The sequence below is a fragment of the Lissotriton helveticus genome, chromosome 8 (assembly GCF_964261635.1).
Source record: "Lissotriton helveticus chromosome 8, aLisHel1.1, whole genome shotgun sequence".
NCBI classification, from domain to species: domain Eukaryota; kingdom Metazoa; phylum Chordata; class Amphibia; order Caudata; family Salamandridae; genus Lissotriton; species Lissotriton helveticus.
In genome coordinates, this window is record NC_136069.1 from 903,081,280 (window position 1) to 903,101,153 (window position 19,874).

General features: G+C 42.2%; 1 protein-coding gene across 1 annotated transcript in view; it reads right to left on the reverse strand.

The window, feature by feature from the left end:
- The window catches only part of VEGFD (vascular endothelial growth factor D), a 478,050-nt gene that overhangs the window by 150,947 nt on the left and 307,229 nt on the right, over nt 1–19,874 (reverse strand). The window contains exon 3 of the mRNA XM_078656086.1: nt 9,665–9,855. Coding sequence (XP_078512212.1) covers nt 9,665–9,855 — 191 coding nt within the window. The remainder of the gene's footprint in view (nt 1–9,664; nt 9,856–19,874) is intronic.

A 19,874-nucleotide genomic window follows, 5' to 3' on the forward strand; every position in this document is an offset into this window, starting at 1 on the left:
AGCAGAAATTCTAGTTTCCACCATATTTGGGATTACTGAGAAACTAGGAAGGAGGGAAAATATCCTCAGTTTGGAAATGTGTCTCCTATGCATGCCTCTGGAGTGAGGGAAAGATGAAGACACTGGAACAAATATGTTCTGGGCTAACACAAGCTACACAGAGGTCAACCAAGTATAATTCCCATACGTGATAACAGGGGGTGAAAGGCAGCATCTTTGTACTGAAAGTCATCCATAAACAGCAATCTTAATACAAACCCCAGGAGGCACCTCACCTGCCCTGGCATTATCAGCCTTCCCCAGCCCCATGTGCTTCAAGTTGATAGCAGATTCAAGGGGCTAGATCAATGTTGTGAAAAGAACCCCTTGCTCTACTAGCTTCAGTTCCTTGACCTGAAGTTGCCTGCCACTAGAAACATTATGACTAATTGTATATCACCAAACACATAGTGAGAACTGACAACAGCACGCTCATCTACCCAAAGACAATAACTATGCTGTATACCCTAGGCCACCAATTGCTATATTCTAACTACAGTACAAGCAAGCCCACATCTCAAGGAGCAAGAGCTGTCTTGGGTTGAACAGTCTGAGACAGGGGTTGTAGTACTCTGCAGAGCCCTCGAAATACAGCATATCAACTGAGACTGTTGACACCTACCCCAGACTTTTGATACCTAGTGATTTGGCTGATGCCCAGTGGAGCTACCATATAGCTAAAGAGAAGATGGGTTGTGGACTCCCCCCTCCCTGCCGTCAACTACCCAGCCGGACCTTGGGCAGATTTTCCCCTCGTCTCTACGTCCTGTCTTCCTCCTACCCCTTTACCCTATCCCCTTACCCTTCCTGCTCCATTCACCTTGTCCCCTATGTTCTTTTAATGCTTTTCTTGATACTTATGTAACTTTTAACTGATGTAATTTGCAACATTATTGTCTCTCATGTAAAGCGCTCTGATTCAATCGGGTGTAGCCAGCGCTATATAATAACTCATTAATTAAATGTTTTCCCATTTAGTAGTCTTTCTCCCTTTGTCTACCTCCCTAGCTCATTTCCACTCGCCCCTGAATCTCTCAGCTTGCCTGCTAGTCTGCCTAGCCCCCTGTCCTTTGTGCCCTTTGACTAAGCACTCCTCCTCCCCATGTTGGGGAAAGATCCAATACTTATACTCTGGAGTCTCAGCCTACCTGCTGAGAGAGTCCACTGCGCCAAGGGAGCCACTCACAGCTGAGGTATGGTATGGCACCCCTTGCCAAAGCACTCCCTCTCCCCTTTTTGGGGAAGGATCCAGTATGTAGGCCTTGGAGTCTCAGAGACCCTCTGAGAGAGTCCACTGCGTAAAGGGAGCCTCCCACAACAGAGATAGGGAAGTGATACCACTTCTCCTGGGATCACAGCTTTCTGGACTTTGGATGTTGCTTTGACTCGTCTACCGGTTTGTGTCCCTGTCGCCCTTCCCCTCCTCTTTCCATGCGATGTCCTTCACCCTCCCCTCTTCTTTCCCGCCTTCATTACCTGTCTACTTTCCCAGCTCCTTCGCCCTCCCCTGAATCTTTTCCCTTGCCTGCTTTTCCCTTTTCGTATTTGTGCTTATTGTTTATCTTGACCTTACAAGTAACTATGTTGCCATGCTCTAATAACTGTGTAACCTTTGTAACGATGTAACCTGTAACCATGAACTGATGCTCATGTAAAGCGCTCTGATACTTAAGGGTCTAGCCAGCGCTATATAAAACCTTTAAAATAAACTGACACTGAGCACACAGTTGATGGTGGTAGAGGTCCAGCTGTAAGGACTCATGACATACCAGAAGCCTACAGAAATATCTATAACATGGACCTGACTTCTATATCGTACCTGCACTTTAAAGACACCCATACAACTCAACAGAGGGATGCCAGCATTTCAGTTGTACTGAATACAAAGGTGAAAAAAATCATTGACATTCGTCATCTGGAATCAACCAAATACCTACAGCATTCTCTGAGCTTGGCAACGCACAATTCTGTGTTTAAGGATCCTGTCCTTGAAAACAAATGCCCACCTCTTCAAATATTCCAGCTTATTCAAGAATGATAGCACTAAAGCCTTTCTATGAAAACAATGGGCACGTGGGAATCAATAGGACTTTTGACATAGTTTGAACACTTTTCTACCGGCCTCATCTAGTTACCAGTGTTAAATGACACTGCAAGAATATCAAACACACACAATGCATTGCCAGAAAAACCCAACTGCAGGGAAAGGCAGAAATGAAAGCCCATCAAATCAGTGGCCCAAAGGATCTCATGGAGCCCCACCCAATGGCACCTGACCAGAGTGCTGTGTCGTTACATAGTCCTGTTCACAGAACACCAACAATTTACATGTTTACGTTGAAAGTTGACATTGTTTTTAAACAATGACTTTTAATACACATTTGCTTGTGCATTCATATGAGATAATGTTCTCAGAAATAGATTTGCTTACCCTTACACATCTTCAAAGGCATATTATCAGGCCCTTGAACATTCAGTTCAAGGTTTAAGTTCACCACTCAAAATTTCGTTGTCTGTTTGGCTACAGCTCTTCAAGGATACAATAAACAATAACAGCCAAACTAGAACTCCGTCATAGAGAGTATGGGTAAAGTTTATTATAAAAACTCTCTCAAGCCATGTTTTGGGGGAAAGGAACATTTTCGCTGGCACTGTCAAGGTCGCCTAATGCCGGAATTCCAGCCCAGCTGCATCCTGTTACCATCCTAAGACGAACAACAGCCTGCTCTACACAAAGACGGGCTCCCAGATGACACATACCTTCAAGTAAATGGGGAGTTAGACCACTTTTAGGCATTCTGGCAGATCCTCACACACTATGCATATTAGGATATGAAGTGCTAGGTTGGAGTATAGGTACAATTATATGTATTCATATAATCAATATAACACCACAATGGTTGAACTGTTTATTTTCTTTCCCATTCTCATAATGCTGATTCCTCTGTTTTGTTTCTTTCTTTTAATCATTGCAGCACACTTGTTTTTACACAAGAATCTTATTGCTTCAATAAATGTTTGAAATGTCAATCTAGGTATTGTGTCTCCCTTTGGGCACGCCTGAGTTACTAACAAAGGGGTTGGATCTGTTTCCATGATTTCCTTGGGGGAAGTCAGGGTTGACATGTTCTGAGGTTGCAGACAACATCTGATAACTTGTAAGGTTTAGTGGTCTAGATGGTGCACTGTGAGCTAGCCAGGGATTAGGTCAAAATATTCTAATGGTATGCTTGGACTTAATAATGCATCGTTTTTACGCTTAAGTTGCCCAAACTGACAGTCACACTGAAATAGTAGGAACCGTATGACAGGAGGGAAAGTGATGACATTCCTATTACCACAAACATCTGCCATTGCCAAAAGTTGTTTGGGAAAAGTTTGTCAAGCACTATGGGTGGTCAGACAAGCTAAATTCCAATCCATGCCAGGACTTCAAGAGCAATTAGTGTCAATGTTAGATATAGTTATAAGCAACAGAGGAAAACCATGTAGCAGTACACAAATGGTACGATACAACGACAACGGGTTAATGTAGGGATTTAATCAGCAGTATTACTAATGTGATATACTTCTTAGAGCACAATGTTTTCTAAATTAAATTGAAAGTTAAACAGAATATCAAACAGCAACAAAGTTATATCCACAATTAGAAATAATTTTAATTGAAACCTGCTTACATAGTATCATATAAAATAATGCATGTTGGTGATCACACTCTGGATATATTAACAAAGGAAACTGATAGCCCAGTAGAGCAAAATCTATTGAGGGCCATATAGTGGGTTAATTCCCACATAATATTCTTACAATAAACCACATCAAGTCTCAGCGCTAGAATTCCAATAGTGTTGTGGCCTATAATTTATTGAAAGGCCATCATCAATACTAGTGTTGTTAGAGCACATGATTGGGCTTGACCAACAAGGAAAAAAATATATTGCTGGGGTGATTCTGACCCTTACTTTGTAGTGTAGATGTTCCAAGACATTCAGATGACAAAGGCTTGCAGGGAAAATTGATCCAATGGTGTAATGGTTCTTTAGAAATATCACTTCTTGTCAAATGAAAGAGCACTGGCCACATATCCAGTCCTCGGTCACTACAAAGCAAGAGTGATATCCTCCTCAAGAAGCCACAGAAAAGCAAGCCAATACTATCTCAGATACATCAGATTCATACTCTAAAGGGAAGTCTGGCATGGGGGAACATCCTTTACGACGCGGATGTTACCCCGCGCTACCATTACGACGCGTCTCTTACAACGCAAGTCGTAACCACGACTTGCGCTGGAGGGCGCTCAAGGACAAGGAATAGTTAATTTACTATTCCAACACCTTCCCTACTATCCACGGGGACTGGTGTTGGAATAGTAAATTAAACTATTCCTAAGTCCGTACCCTACAGCGCAAGTCGTGGTAACGACTTGCGTTGTAAAACACGCGTTGTAACGGTACGGGTGGTAATAGCCCGCGTCGTACCGTCATACATCCTCTGGCATGTGTTCCATGATGATGTTCATGCTCCACTGGCAACACCTACCCTGTCTATCCAGATGCAAGAGTCAAACGATTACTCCGGGTAAGCTGATGTTGCCATTTTAATAGATACACCAAACACAATTTGCTGAATAGCTTCTTAACCTCTTAAGTCCATTCTTACCCTAGATATGCCAGAGTTTTTCACTCGGAGTAAAAACTTTTGAGGTGGTCACACTAAACTGAAACTTGCATGTTTCTCCAGTATTATCCTTTTGTTGTAGTTCACAAGACTGATACAGTAAATTTTGTCATGTAAAGGAAACAAGGGAAACCCTACTCACATGGAACCATGGTACGTAATCTATAACCAGAAACAGTGGCTCCTGTGGAAAAATGTAACCAATACACAATATTGCTAAGCACAATGGCAATACACAGGGGTAAAGAGGATGTCCAAATGAGAAGTAAGACCATATACAATGTGATACTTGTAAGTTCAAAATGTTTATGCATAAGTCAACACAGTTATAATCAAGACAAGTGCATAGTGTCCCCAAGTGAACATGGAATCTATAAAACAGTGCGTGACATTTTGTGACATAGAGAAATGGTTTCCATAGTGACAAAGTCAACCATCAAATTAGTAAATAATAAACATAGCCTCCTAATCTGGTAATAGAGACTGCTGAACGGTTCTCTTTTAAGTATTGTCGACGGCGTTTCGGCCCCGTTTACAGTAGGGAGTCTCTACAGGACCTAGCAATGCAGGGACATCTGTGGGATGATGATAAAAAAGAGTAAATCAGGGGGGGGGAAACACAGCCAACGGGCTGTAAGTATATGCTAATGTGCGATAAGGTAAGTACCTGAAAGCGGAATATGCTGTCTAAGTGACAGTAGTGCACCCCAAGGAAGTGAAAGTATGGGAAGGGTACTCACGTGGGACCCAGCCGGGAACTAACAAAAAGAAAAAGGCCTTATATTACATTACAGCGTTCAAGAAATGGAATTGCTGGTAGAAACAATGGTAAAAGGAAAACGTACCCCAGTGAGGGGAAGGACAGTATAGGTAAGTGCTACGTACAATGACCAGCATCTATTTTTATAAACCACATCAATCTGTGTCGTGGATAATTAATCACGGGTGAACACGGCAGTGCGTGTTGATCAGGCGTATTTCTATAAAACAAAGGAAATACCAATGTAGCCAAGGATGCTGTGTAAACAAATGAGGGCAAGGATATTGAAGCTGAGTTTGCTGCATCCACTCTTACAGTGTCTGAGAGGCACTGATGACCACTGGATAAAGACACAGATGCATGCAACCGCTAAGCGCTGGGAAAAAGAACCGCACAAGTCTGTCTCCTCTTGCGGAATGACAAGGGGCTGGCACTTTACAATCCCCACCAGACCTTTGTACCTTCTTGGAATTAGGAAGGTTTGGAGGGTTTCAGCAGTAACTCCACACATTCAGAGCGAAAAAGACTGTGCTTCAGTGACGCTCTAGTTGCCGTTCCCAGAGGATACAACCCAGTGGCAAGTGGGGGTAGCTCCTTAGGCGGGATAGTCATCCATGTGAGGCCATGGCCTTGAAGAAGCTAAGATCCAGGGTAGGACTCAATGAGAAGATCTGTGAACACGCAAAGGAGACAGGGAACTGGGTGCTGATTGGCTTACAATGTCAGGTAGTCCACTGGCATTACCATAATTCTTCAAAGCTGTCTATCCTGAGCTCCTTGAGCTGCACTCACTCATAATTTAACCCAGAAACTGGGTGTCAGTGTCAGCAGTCACCCTATGAAGAGGAGCTTAAAATGTTAAGCTGCTCCTCTTTAGAGATGTGGGCCAACTATTTTAATCAGTCAAGAAACCTGAAGGGTACCTGTGCATCGCTGACCTTGGTGCCACATTGGGACAAAAGCCACTGTTCAACATGCTAACCGGAAGTTCAGGGCTCCTTGCTCCTGCATTCAGCATAGGCCACTCTGCATGCTGTCCCCCAACTCCACACTATATCTACCTGTACCTCAAGCAGACTGCGGTAACTTTTTTCTCTTCTGCTTCACCTGCAAGAATCAGGAGGGAACCTCTTAGCTGAGCTAAGCATAGCTTAATAGGCTAAGCGTTCCTCTCTAAGAGGATCACTCTGAAAGTCTGTTTTATTGTGTCCAGTGCATTATTCACACTGTTGCTGTGATTCAGACGGCCGTGCTGTAGTTACCTTTTACTCTTTGAATCACAGCCCCTCCTAGGACTACCCCTGCACCCATCACTCATCATCGTTACCAAGCAATCGAGATTTTGAAACTTTTTATTACACTAATGAAAAAGGTGTAAAACATTCTATCTGCCATAGTATAAATCACAGTCTATTTTTATTTCACATTTTGGAACGGTAAGCTTTGGTGTCTGCGGTTGGCTGGGCCTGCTAACCAGGCCACTGACACAGTTTGCTTTGTATAAATCGTCTCTTTCCCGGTATCGTCTAGGCCAGCACTGTCATGTGTGCAAAAACAACACTCTGCAGATAGCAAAGTAACTGTAGTATTGTAGAAGGCCTGCTAATGACAGATATGTGGCACTATAAAACTGTGAAGTAGAAAATATTTCCACAATTCAGAACTTGGTATCTGTGACTTAGAATGTCACATTAAAATTGGCATTGGCTGAAGCTCCTTTTTACTTAAATATTAACTTGATGTTAAACTATTTTTCTCAGCACGGTGGTAAAGGCTAATGCATTTTTAAATATGTGGAGAACTTTACCAGAGATGCTTATATCAAATGATAGATTGACTCACTTCTTACATTTAGAATTATATGAAGTGAAAGAATCGTATTTTTCAGTCAGCGCTAAGATACTATCAGGCACATGCATCAAAGCTTTTTGCGATCGCAAACGGTGCGAATCGCAAAAATCGGCCGTTTGCGATCGCAAAATCAGCTTTTGGGATGCATCAAGGGTGAAGGCCCTCGCAATTTAAGAATTCGCAAATATTCGCGAGTTCTCAAATTGCGATTGCATTTAAGGAATCGCATTTTGCGATTCCTTAAATGCAATGCATGAAAGTTTTAAAAATAGCGATTTCGCAATTAGGCGGAGCAAATTACCATGAGGTTCAACCTCATGGTAATTTGTGAAAACTTTGAAAAATGTACTTTTGTGCATTTTTCAAAGTTTCATGTTGTGCACACACATGCCCTTAGGGCATGTGTGTGCACAACATATGTGCACAGACTAATTTCAGGGGTGCAACAGGGTGTCCTTTGGTCCCCCTGCACCCTTGAAATCGCATTCTGAATTTGCAATTCGCTAATTGCGAATTGCAAATTGAGAATGCCTTCCCATTCATTCCTATGGGCTCTAGGCCCATAGGAATGAATGGGGAGGTATTCCTTAATTGCGACTCGCAATTTGCGAGTCGTAATTAAGGAATGTTTAGAAATCGCTAATTTTTCAGCGATTTCTTCATGCATAGGCTTTTGCGATTTCTTAATTGCGATTCCGTAAAAATCGCAATTAAGAAATCGCAAAAGCCATCAATGATGCATGTGCCTGTATGGCTAGAGAGATCCAATTAAACTATGTTGATTGCATTGCTGGGATCTCTGCAACTGCGGACACTTTAACTATTTAGCTGAACGGGGATCAGAAAGAGGTAGAGAAGTTGTTGGGGACTAACTTCTCTTTGGCACAAACTTATGAACAGAGCAGCGGCGGTTGGTAAGCGCGGTGAGGCGGGCATAGTGCGGCAGGGGGGAAAGCCAACGGACGACGGAATAGGTATTATGTATTTATTTATTATTTATTTATTTAATGCAGCACACATAGAAAGAGGACAAAGCGAGGAAAAATAAACATATTTATCCTCGTTACATCTCACCTGCTGAGGCATAGGTGTTTGACGTATTCCCAGGTCTATCACTTCTGGTAAATCTGGGAATGCATCAAAATCCATGGATGTTGAGTCGGAACACCCAAGCAACGCCTATGGAAAAACCTCCCTTGCGCAGAGTGATGCAACGCAGCAATATGAGCTGCGTTGCATTACTCAAGATTTATGAAGCTTCTCAGGGCCACGCAAGGTGGCCTTGTGTGGCTACATAAATCTCATTTTTAATATGCGTCTATCTTGCACCATGCTGCATGGTGCAAGAGTGATGCAAAGGGCCTCGTAAATATGCCCCAGAGTATTTCTCTGTAGAGGCCTTCCCAAAACTACCTGCTTCAGTTATTTGCACTTGGTGATTTCACAAGAAGACGAGGGCTCATTTTCTTCTATGGGTGGGCTTTTGTTTCGGTAGGAATCAGAAGTGGTTTGAGGCTTAACCCCTCCCATGCCCATGACGAGCTCAGCTCGTCATGAGCCACGGTGCTCATGACGAGCTGAGCTCGTCATGGCCCGTGGAACGCTCGCACGCTGGACTAATTCCCCTGCTGTGCTGAGCGTTCCATTAAACGGGCGTGGTCGTGACGAGCTCAGCTCGTCATGAGCACCGGAGCACCGTGGCTCATGAGGAGCTGAGCTCGTCATGAGCATGGGGGCGCTGGCTGTGCGCGCCCCCCGCCCCCCAGCACAGCAGGGGAATACTCCCAGCAGCCAAGGGGTTAAGATAGAACCCTTTTTCAGGGAAGATTGCCTCCAGCATTGTTGTTTTTCCACAGAATTCCTCTGCAAGATGTTCTCTTGACTGAAAGCAACTCTCGGAAGACTTCATTGCAATATACGGTAGTGAAAATGGGAGTGTCAGGTTTGGAAACTGCCACAGAATAGTATGAATGTCCTCTACCACTAGAATAATATGATTTTCCAAAAATATACCTCCTCAACAATTTTTAGGGAGTTCAGGACTTAAAGTAAAATTCCCGTAGCACCAGTGTTGAAAACACTTAGGAACCTGCAATTCTTTGCAAGCAGGCACCCATGTCACTTATCTACTTTCCTGCCAAATGCCTAAACCCTATTACGTTAGTTCAATGTTTTGCTTCTAAAACATATATTATGTGAAAAAAACAATGTTTTCATTTGGAATCATGGCTCCTGCTTGCATAGCACATGCTTAACATCGGGAGACACCAGTCTGAAAAGGTTTGCATCTTTTATTGTACAACAGTGAGCAGGATGTCAAAAAATGTGACAAATTACCGTTTTTGAGACATATGATGTACTTGTGTTAAAGCAGGTTAGACTCTCTTCATTGCAGCAGCCTCCACATCTGAACACAGACACGCAAGGTGGCTTGAAGAACATGCTGGTGCTTGTGCCCAAATCTTTAGCAACATCCACACAGGTTTCCCTAGGCATGCACTGAGTTTTCTGCCATTCTTCATCTATGACTGAAAAACAAAAAAAAGTGGCATTAGTAAACATTAAGTCTCTTCGATACAGTTTACAGAGATACTATATTAGGTTTAACATGGGTGAGGAGCAAACATATAGGATACTTTAACCATACAAACAAGTGTGGCTCTGTATTGTACCCTTATTAGATAATTGGGTAGAGATGGATGAATGAATCAGTACCAACTAATCTGTTAATGTGTACTGGGCGTAAACCAGATTAATCTCACCAGACATTACTGAAGTAACTGGAATGTATGTGAGGCCTGAGTTGACAGAGCCATTACCCTCCATGGGATGTATGACATTACAACGCATGCTTTTACATCGCATGCCTTTACAACACGGTTTTTACAACGCAAACCTTTACAACGCATAGCGCTTTGGGGTGCTGGATAGTGAATAGTTTAATTTACTATTCCAACTCCAGTCCCCGTGGACACTAGGGAAGGTGTTAGATAGTAAATTAAACTTATTCCCTATCCTAGAGCGCCCCCCAGCGCAATGCGTTGTAATGGTTTGCCATAGTAGTTCATTGGGAATCTCTCCACCTGAAGGCTATGATATGGCTTAGCCAGTTGGAAGAGTGTCACTTGTGCAGTATTTGGATGCCATCCATCATCCATCAATGTATATGTTATGTGTATTTGTACAGTGCACTATTGCTTGTTAGGGTATCCTACAACTGACCGTGCATGTGGGCTTAGCCCTGCCTATGGTAGGTTGGTTAATTGAAGGGCCAGGTGTTCCGCTTCTTGCAGAATTCAAGAAGAAAGTAGGAGGCTCTGATGTGGAGTGGGAGGCCATGCCACACTTTACAAGCTGTAAGAGAATGACCGTTCTCCTGATCCTATTCTGTTATGTGTGGGATGTGTGCGAGCTGGAGTACTTTGGAGCAGAAGTGTCTGGGTGGTTGCAGGAAGAAGATGCAATTGTTCAGGTAGGTTGGGGCTAACTTGTTTATTTCCTTGAATGTGTTAGTGAGGAGTTTGAACCAAGACATTGTGTGTATCAGGAGTCAATGGAGCACCCAGAGGTTTTGGTGTGATGTGAGTTCTGTGTGGGAGCAGGGGCGGCCTTAGGTATGTGCATGCTGTGCACCTGCACAGGGCCACCAACCCCCAGGGGCTGCCACGCCAATATATATCCTTAGTATAATAATCCTGTGAGGATGGATACATATTTGTGTGGCGGCCCCTGGCAGGGATTTGGCGGCCTCCGGCTCTGTCCCACTTCCACACACCCTGACCACCCCCCTCTTCACTGGCCTCCTCGCTCCGCCCCGCCCGGACCCCATCTTCCAGGGCCCCCTACCTATGCTCCCTGCCCAGGGCCGCCATGAGCCTAGATCCGCCCCTGGTGGGAGGTCGAGGATGAATCTGCCAGCCAAGCTCTGGATGGTTTGAAGTCTTCTAGTGAGTTGCTTGGTGATTCCGCAGCGAGGGTGTTCCCGTAGGCCAACTTGCTGGTGACTACGGCATAAGTGATTATTTCTGTAGTGTTGCTTATGAGCCATTTGTAGATCTTCTTCAGTATCTTCTGGGTGTGGAAACAGGATGCAGTGACTGCGCAGACTTTTGCGGTCAGGTCCAGTTTGGTGTTGATGAATATTCCGAGGTTCCTGGCATGGCTGCTGGGTGTGGGTCCGAGTTTGGCCGGCCACCGTTTGGAGTCCTATGGTGAAGTGTTCTTGCTGAAGATAACTTTTTATGTATTGTTGGTGATGAGCTTGAAACAGCTGGCTTTCATCCAGTTATCGAATTCAGTCATGCAGGCAGTTGGGTGCCTTGTCCAAACGGGAGAGTGAGTAGGAGTTTCATGCCATTGATGTAGGAGAGGATGTTGATGTTGTGTGCACAGATAACGCCGGCCAGAGGGTTCATGTATGTGTTTCAGAGGGTGGGCCTGAGCCATGACCATTGAGGTACAAGAACCGAGGAGTAAGGTGCAAGACTGATAGCTTGAGTTTTATTCATTAAGAAGGAGCAGATCCAAAGGAGAGTGGGTCCTTGGATGCCAATCTCCTGAAGGCCCCTGATGAGAATGGGGTGCTACTCAGTGTCAAATGCTGCAAAGAGATCCTGGAGAAAGAAGGCTGACGTATCTCCTCTGTCATGGATCAGGCAGATGTAGTCTGTGGTGGTGATGAGTGCTCTTTCTGTTCTGTGGTTGGGCCTGAATCCAGGTTGCATGATGATGAGGGTCTGCTGGCTGCTGAGGTGGTCAGTGATGCATCAGTTGATTAGTTTCTCTCTTTGCTGGGTGTGGTAGGAGGGAGATGTGTCTGTAGTTGAAAAGCACAGATGGGTCAGTGGTTGGCTTCTTGAGCAGTAGCATGATGATGGTATGTTTCCAGATATCGCAGAATGTGGCTGAATCAATGGAGGCGTGGAGGATGGGTGTTAGTGCTTTGTTGATTGGTAGGAGTCCTTTGGTGGATGCAAGTGTCAGATGGGCCCCCAAGTGGATGGTCTTCATGGTAGTAGTGGTTTTGTCTGTGTTGACGGAGGGCCACATGGTCTGGGTTCATTCTTCACCCATGATGGGAGTTCGACTAGCTTCAGTAACAGGATCTGGTTGTGGGTCAAAGTGGCTGTATATGGAGGTGATTTTGTTACAGAAGAATTCCGAGAACTTGTTCCAAAGGTCTTGTGAGGGGGTTATATTGTTGGAGGTGGAAGAAGACACAGGCACATCTTTGATGATGGCAAATATTTATTTGCTGCTGTAAGTGCCGGTGTAGATGCAATCTGCAGGAGCTGTACATTTGGTGTTCCATATCTGCTCATGATTGCATTTTAGGGCTGATTTGAAGATGTCTTTATCTGTGGTGTCTTGACTTGTCCTCCATTCGCTGTCCAGTTGCTTGCAGTAGTGTTTCATCAGCCAGAGTTCCTCTGTGTACCAACGGGCCTGTGGTCGCATTGCTGTGATTCAGCAGTTGAGGTTCTTGATGGCTTTTGGCAGGTTGCTGGGGTGATTGGGCCAGCACATGGACAGGATGGAAGCCCACTCTTCAGCAACCCAGACATGTTCCACACATCACCTGTGTCAAGAACCACAACATTCCTACTTACCTCCTTTACAAAAAAATAGTACCATATATTTGGACTCACCATTTTGGGTTAACCCTAGTTTCTGCACAAGAACCGTATAACCCACTTTCCACAACAACTGTTTCCTGCATTTCTTGTCATCAAACTAGGCTTTATATATTTTTTTGCAATCTCTTTGCCTGGTAACAATTGCTGTTTCATTGAGCATTCTGCCTCCTTTTATCCTGATGTTAGTACCCAGACAAGCTGGGTTAAGTTTAGAATTAGGTATCCTACCTTTCAAGATAAGGAAAGGGATTTCAATGTTACACTGTTGGGAGTATTGTTATGAACCCACCAGGTTTCCCACATAATATCTTTGAGCAGAATCTTAATATATACCAGTGTCTTCACACATGCCTTGGTTATCATGTTCCTTCATTCTATCATGTCATTTTCTTTAGAGGAAAAAAGAGCAGCATTTAAATGCTCTTTTGGGATACCCTTCAGAAAAGTCTGTATATCCCATGAAACAAACTGCACAACTTTATCATTGATGATAATCTTGGGAATATCTTCATGATCAAATTCATCCTTAAGAAATTCAATCACCACCCTGGTATTTGCTGAACTCAAATTCTTGGTTGTTACTCACTTTAGGTGTACTCTACAAGCAGAAGAACATAGCTCTGCTCCTATCCCAAAATTTACATGCATTTTTATTAAGTGTAAGGCCTGACAACTACAAGCTCTTCAAGAGACACTTGAAAATCCTGTCTTCTCTGTATATGCCACATACCGACATATATTCTTGGGAAAACAAGACCTGAAGAATCACCTTAAGTACCTTTTCATTACCCTTTGAAAAGATGCAGAGACATATGACAACCCAAAAGGCATCCTTAGGAATGTATAATCTTTCCAAGGTGTGACGATTGAGGTAAGATGCCTAGAGTCAGTATGCAGGGATACTTGGTGATAGGCCGATGCTAAATCAATGATGCTGAATAACTTAACACTGCTAAGTACAGGCAATGCCTCCAAAATGTTAGGAAGTGGTTGGCAAGTTGCACAGATGTTCGGTAAGGTCCCTGAGATCCACACACATTCTTATGCTCTTGCAACTCTCTCTATATGCCTGCACACCTGGGGCGAGCCACTCAGAACATTCAGTTTCTTTAATGACCCCATCTTTCAGCAATCCTTTAAGGTTTACTTTGAGCGGATCAACCTTCATATTAGGCAGTTTCCTAAACTTGTGAACACATAGTACAACTTTAAACAGCCCTAATTCCTTCTTAAAACATCAGGAACTCATTGAAAATATCAACACTGTTACCAGTAATAGAGTCCATCAGACTCGGTTTTGGTTGTCTGGGTTTCAAAGTTATGCCATCCCATCTTAGTGATGCAACCCAAGTAAATTGTCACCATGTTTGACAACATATACTTTACCTACAGTCTCTCTATTCCAAAATTAGATTTTGATTATAGTGTAATCTAAAACTTCAATCTTATCTCCACCATACCCTACAACATTGATATCTGATGGTAATAATTTAGTCATACCCTCTCCAAAATACTTGTTCTAATTTTGATCACCTATCATGGTATATAGTGAAAAGGAATGTAATAATACCATCAATTGTTCTTCCCTACAATTAATTCACGATCCAGCATGGCTAGTGTATCACTATCCACTCATGCATCGTGTCACAGTTAAAACCAATTTCTTCATGCCATCAGGCATATTCTTGACAGCTTGTATTCTGTATCTGGCATAATGGCGTTTTTTACCCACCATTTTTTATAAGTGGCACTCTTAGGAAAACAACCCAGATTGCTAGAAAGATGATTTTCTCTACCACATCTGTAATTCTTGCATTCATTTTTTACCTTCCTCACACAGCTTTCTAAATTCTCCTTAGATGATACTTTGCTCACTAACTCCAAAGTGTGTTTTGCATCACGTAATTCATGCACCCATGTAGAGGAGTTCTGTATCATTCCAGAATCGCCACTGCCTCTTGAAGATCTAGGTTCCTAGGCAACAGTTTTGAATTGTTGGTTATTGCTACATCTCATCTTGGTTTCTGACAAAAAAACTAGTAATGTTCTAGTACAATATTAATTCTTGTCCCAAAATGTTTCTGCAACATTAATACAAACATTTAAAATTGGTCCCCTGATTCACATTCAGCAGAAGCAAAGTTAATTCATCAACATATTCATAAATATTTCTTCCCTCTATATTATCAAGAAGTACTGCTTGTTTTCTGGTGGCCACATTTGTCTCACCACCTAGAGAAACAAGATGACTCAAACTGTTTCTTCCACTGCTTCCAAGGTAACAAGGAATCACCCTTTTCAGATAAAATAGTGGTGTCTGAGTCATACTTGCTGCAACCATGTTGAGATAATACAAGTGTTCAACAATCTCCTGAAAAATGTGCCGTAATGGCCACAAAAATCACGTACAATTATCAGAGATTACTACAATAATAAGCAAGCAATTGTGATTCAATGTAAGTGAGTTTCAATTGCATGATTTGTGTATACTTTCATATGGTATTATTCTAGCAATTTATACTCGACCTCCTGAACAACAAGGATAAGTATTTAACAAACACAGTTTTGCTCTTAAATGGTGTTGAATTCCTGTAGGAATTGCCAGTTCCATACATTATGACTCCTTGAGTACATTTCTTTTCTTTGAGTAACAATACCTATGCCATGATATCTATATATTAGTGAAACACACTCTTGTCTGCTGAAAAGCATAATTTGTGATCACCCCTGGTGAGATCACGAATTTGCACAGTTACCTCAAACAGGGAATTGGTACCTCCATGTGCATCCTATTGCACTGCCCCAGTCAGATTCAATTAATCCTTCTAACTTGATTCAGCAGATTGCAAACGGAGCTGTTCTGCAATCGCCAGATAAACCTGATGTTAATCCTGCTCTACGCTAGTCAATGGCACTCAATGGTGCAAGCACCACATTAAACAAAGCTTATTTACCCACTTGATAATGGGCAATGAAATGTGATGTATCACGTGTGAAACCGTATGACGTCAAAGAAGATGGCCTAAAATCCAAAAGGCCTGCATGTCAACCACCAAACTTCAGGCCTAGAACACCACCCGTCCACTGTGCTTGTAGTCCTCAGTGCTCCACTGTAAGAGTTCACTCACACCAGGAATTGATACATTAGCGGCACACTTTTAGCTCTATAACATTGTTTGCAGACCATGAACATGACGTGATTTTTTTATCAATTTTATCTTGCTTGCAGTCATCGCTTGTAATAAATTGAGTCATTAGTTGCGCAGGATGTGAGGCCTGCACAAGTGATATGTCCACAATTTTCTCCTTATGGGGGAACCAAGCTCCACATTGAAGCACTTGACTCTCTCGGGGGTGGCAAAGCAGAGCAGTGCAACGCCTACTCAGTGGAAGTGGTGTGGGCTAGTAATTCCAATTCTCTGGACATTCAATAAAAGATTCTCTAGTCAGTGCATTTATTACACACACTGCTAAATACTACACATTAAGTTACAACTATTTGTAACAGGTAGTTGGATTTTCCTTTGGTGACATTCGGAAATCAAATTTTACCTCTGAAGGGTCATGAACCCCAAAATCACAATACCCCCCACCCATACCAGAACATCACAACGTAGGAGGGGTAATGTTAAAAAACAGCCCCATTGACTTTGTCAAGAGGTCATCAAATTACAATATAAGTCGAGCCTATTGGATTTATCAATGGGCACCACAACAAAACATAAGGAAACCTGTTGGCTTTGCCAAGGCGTCACCACATCAAAATGTAAGGCAAGCCTATTGACTTTGTTGAGGGGTCACCACTTTACAATATTAGGGGATCACCACATTAAAAGACCAATAAAAACATGTTAAAAAACAATCACCATCATATCACTGAAATCAGTAAGCAGGTTTAAATACAATCATAATGGTCAATAAATCATTGGGGAGTTAGTTGAGACGGGTGGAAGCCCCACTCAAATAATAAACACAATCTTTGTCCAGGTGAACCACAAAAGTCACTAAATATATTTGTGCATAACCCTCTATCACCATGGCAGAAAGCAGTCAGATTTACCGTATAATTGTAACTTTAAAAACAACTTTACCATTAAAGACTATTTTAAATTACAATTCATTTGAGCGAACAAAATTTGTTTATGCATTCCAATCTGAATTAGCACTAATATAAAGTAATACGGTAACCCAGTTTTAGTCTATGGGAGAGATAGGCCTTACAACAGTGAAAAACTACTCTGAGGTTTACATATCCTGACAGTGCAAAACTCCTAAATACACATGTCCTACATTTGCTGTCCGATTGCTCACTTTACATATCAAGCTCTTCCAAATAAAACCAAACATTGAAATGTTAGTCGTCGAGATGCAGCACCATCCTTCCCATTATTTTGATTTTTGCATATTTTTCAATATAACATAATAAAAGCTTTCGTAATGCAAGTATTTGTTTGATGTGTACTTGATTGTGTATTTTTTGTGCATTACTGTTTTAATTTTTTGAAATTTAATTTGTACAAATTGCTTGGGGATCCCCGGTTTCCAGTAGTGATTCAATGGGGCTCCTCAGGAGTCAAAAGTTTGGGAACCACTGCATTAGTGTATTTGTGTTATGTGCTATATTATCTGTGCAACCTTGCGTCATAGAATACATGAACCACTGGTGTGGTGTATGGACCCATGATGTCATCTAAAGATACATAATCGTCCATCAGTGTACAGCTAACCGCCTGTATTACATAGTACTGTGGAAGCAATTCGATACTAGAACCCATCACAACACTGCCTTCTTGACCGTGTTGCTAAAATTTCAACTTCAATATTTCTCACTTGAATTTTAGAAGCCACATTTCATTTTTGTGCTTGTCAGTACAGGCGGTTGGTACTACGATTAAGGGCCTGATAAAAGACCAGGTTCACTCGGTAAACACATAAATCCATAATGATTTGAAAACACGCGTGTTATGTCTGAAGAAATAATCCCATAGAAGCTGGAAGGAAATTGGAGATTTTCCTATCTGTACATTGTTCTCTCCCCTCTTAATTGCATTACCCCAACCACCCTAACTAGACTATCCCATTATTCGTCCCAGCAGGCTTAGTTAGGCAAGCCCCCACTTGCCCCCCTTTGAATGGCTGTAACGAAAACATATAATTGCTCCCAGCTGGAGAGGCCAAATACTTCTTATCATAAGCCCCCATCCCCAAGGGAGCAGAAACGCTTCTTAGTAAATAAATAATGCACCCTGGCTGTCCATTCACATATTTATAAATGTGCATGTATGTTTTTGTACGGGTTTGCATGCTTAAGTGCCACCAGTTTTCTCTGTAGCATTTTTTGGACCCAGGCTCGTTGTTTCATTCCAGTTGCTAAGTTTACTGGAAGCAGACATCTAATGTACCGCGGTTCAGGGTTTTCAATCTGTGTGAAATTTTAAGTATGAGCTTGTACCAGCACTGTGTTTATTTCTATTTCTATTAAATTCTAAATGGGTTTAGCACATTAGAAAATGACTGCTTTGTAGTAGGAAGGAAAGACGCGAGGTGGGTTAGGAAGAGGACCGAGAAGGGCCAACGTACTCAGTTTTTAAAAACAAACATTTAAGAAAGAGGAAGGCAGAAATATTGCACCATTAGAAAGGACTTTTAAAAGTGTCTTACGTGGTCACGTTTTGAACTATCCCGAAATATGTTTTTTTAACATATATTTTTTAAGTGTTTATTATGCATCGCATACCTTTTAATGTAATTTACAAAACAGCAGGCTAGCCCTGGCGTGCTTCTGTGTACATGTTATAATCTAGGCAGCTGTAGTGCTGCAGCCAATGCATTCTTATTAGGGACTAGCACAGACACTCCCAGGCAACCTTGGAGCCAGCTCAGACTGCATTGAATCAATACATCCCCTGCTCCCATTGCAAACCTCAGTGATGAAATGCTAAGATCTATAGCAACCCTTCACATATCTTTCTTGTGATACTAAAAATGAACGTACCCAATGTATATCAAGTGAAAACTATATATGTCACTTTATATTCTAGGCTGCTACATAACATGGCCAAAAAACATTGACACTGAGAAACTCAATAGCTCTTGCATTGGCGAGACAGATTGGTTTAGCCAATGCCTGTTCTCTAGTGTTCAGACCTTGTTAAGCCATTTCTTTATTCCTTGTGCCAGCTTGCGAACATTTTTGGTGGTGCCATAAAACAGCTACCCACAGAGGTTGTAGCTTTAACACCAGACCTGCAGCACAACTGGCATTGCCAACATTTAGTATTACACATAGGACACGAAATAATTGTACATATTGTGGCCTTATTTCAAGTTTGGCCGATGTGGGATTCTCACCAAAAGCTGCCATATTTCCCATGCACCGCATTACGAGTGTATTGATGGCAAAGGCACTCTAAACACACTTGGCGGAACATACGCCCCTTTTGGGGGAATGCTCTCGTTCGCCAGACTATAAATTGGGCTCTTATGATGTACAATAGATAAGGCGAGTGCTTTGATTTCGAACTTCATTACAAGTTACGCTGAATAGGATAAGATATTTACCATACGTAGTAAATTCCATTATCACACAACTCGTAATTCCAATCGTTTGCACAGGGATCGGAATTTAGCGCTGCACTTGTAATGAGAGCCTAACCCACCCCTTTGAACTACTAAACCCACTGGCAAGTAGATAGCAATTGTGTGCAAATTCAATTTATAAATTACAATTTGAATTGAGATTACAAATATCGAATGATAAAACACAGAATTTTCACTGATAAAGACCACCGTTTAGCTTTTTGCTTGGACTATATTAGCACCAAAGTATAACAAATAATAACAATTTCTAACAAAAACTCAAATTATGTTCCAAAACATTTTCAACGGAAAAGTACTCTAGATGGCAGCAG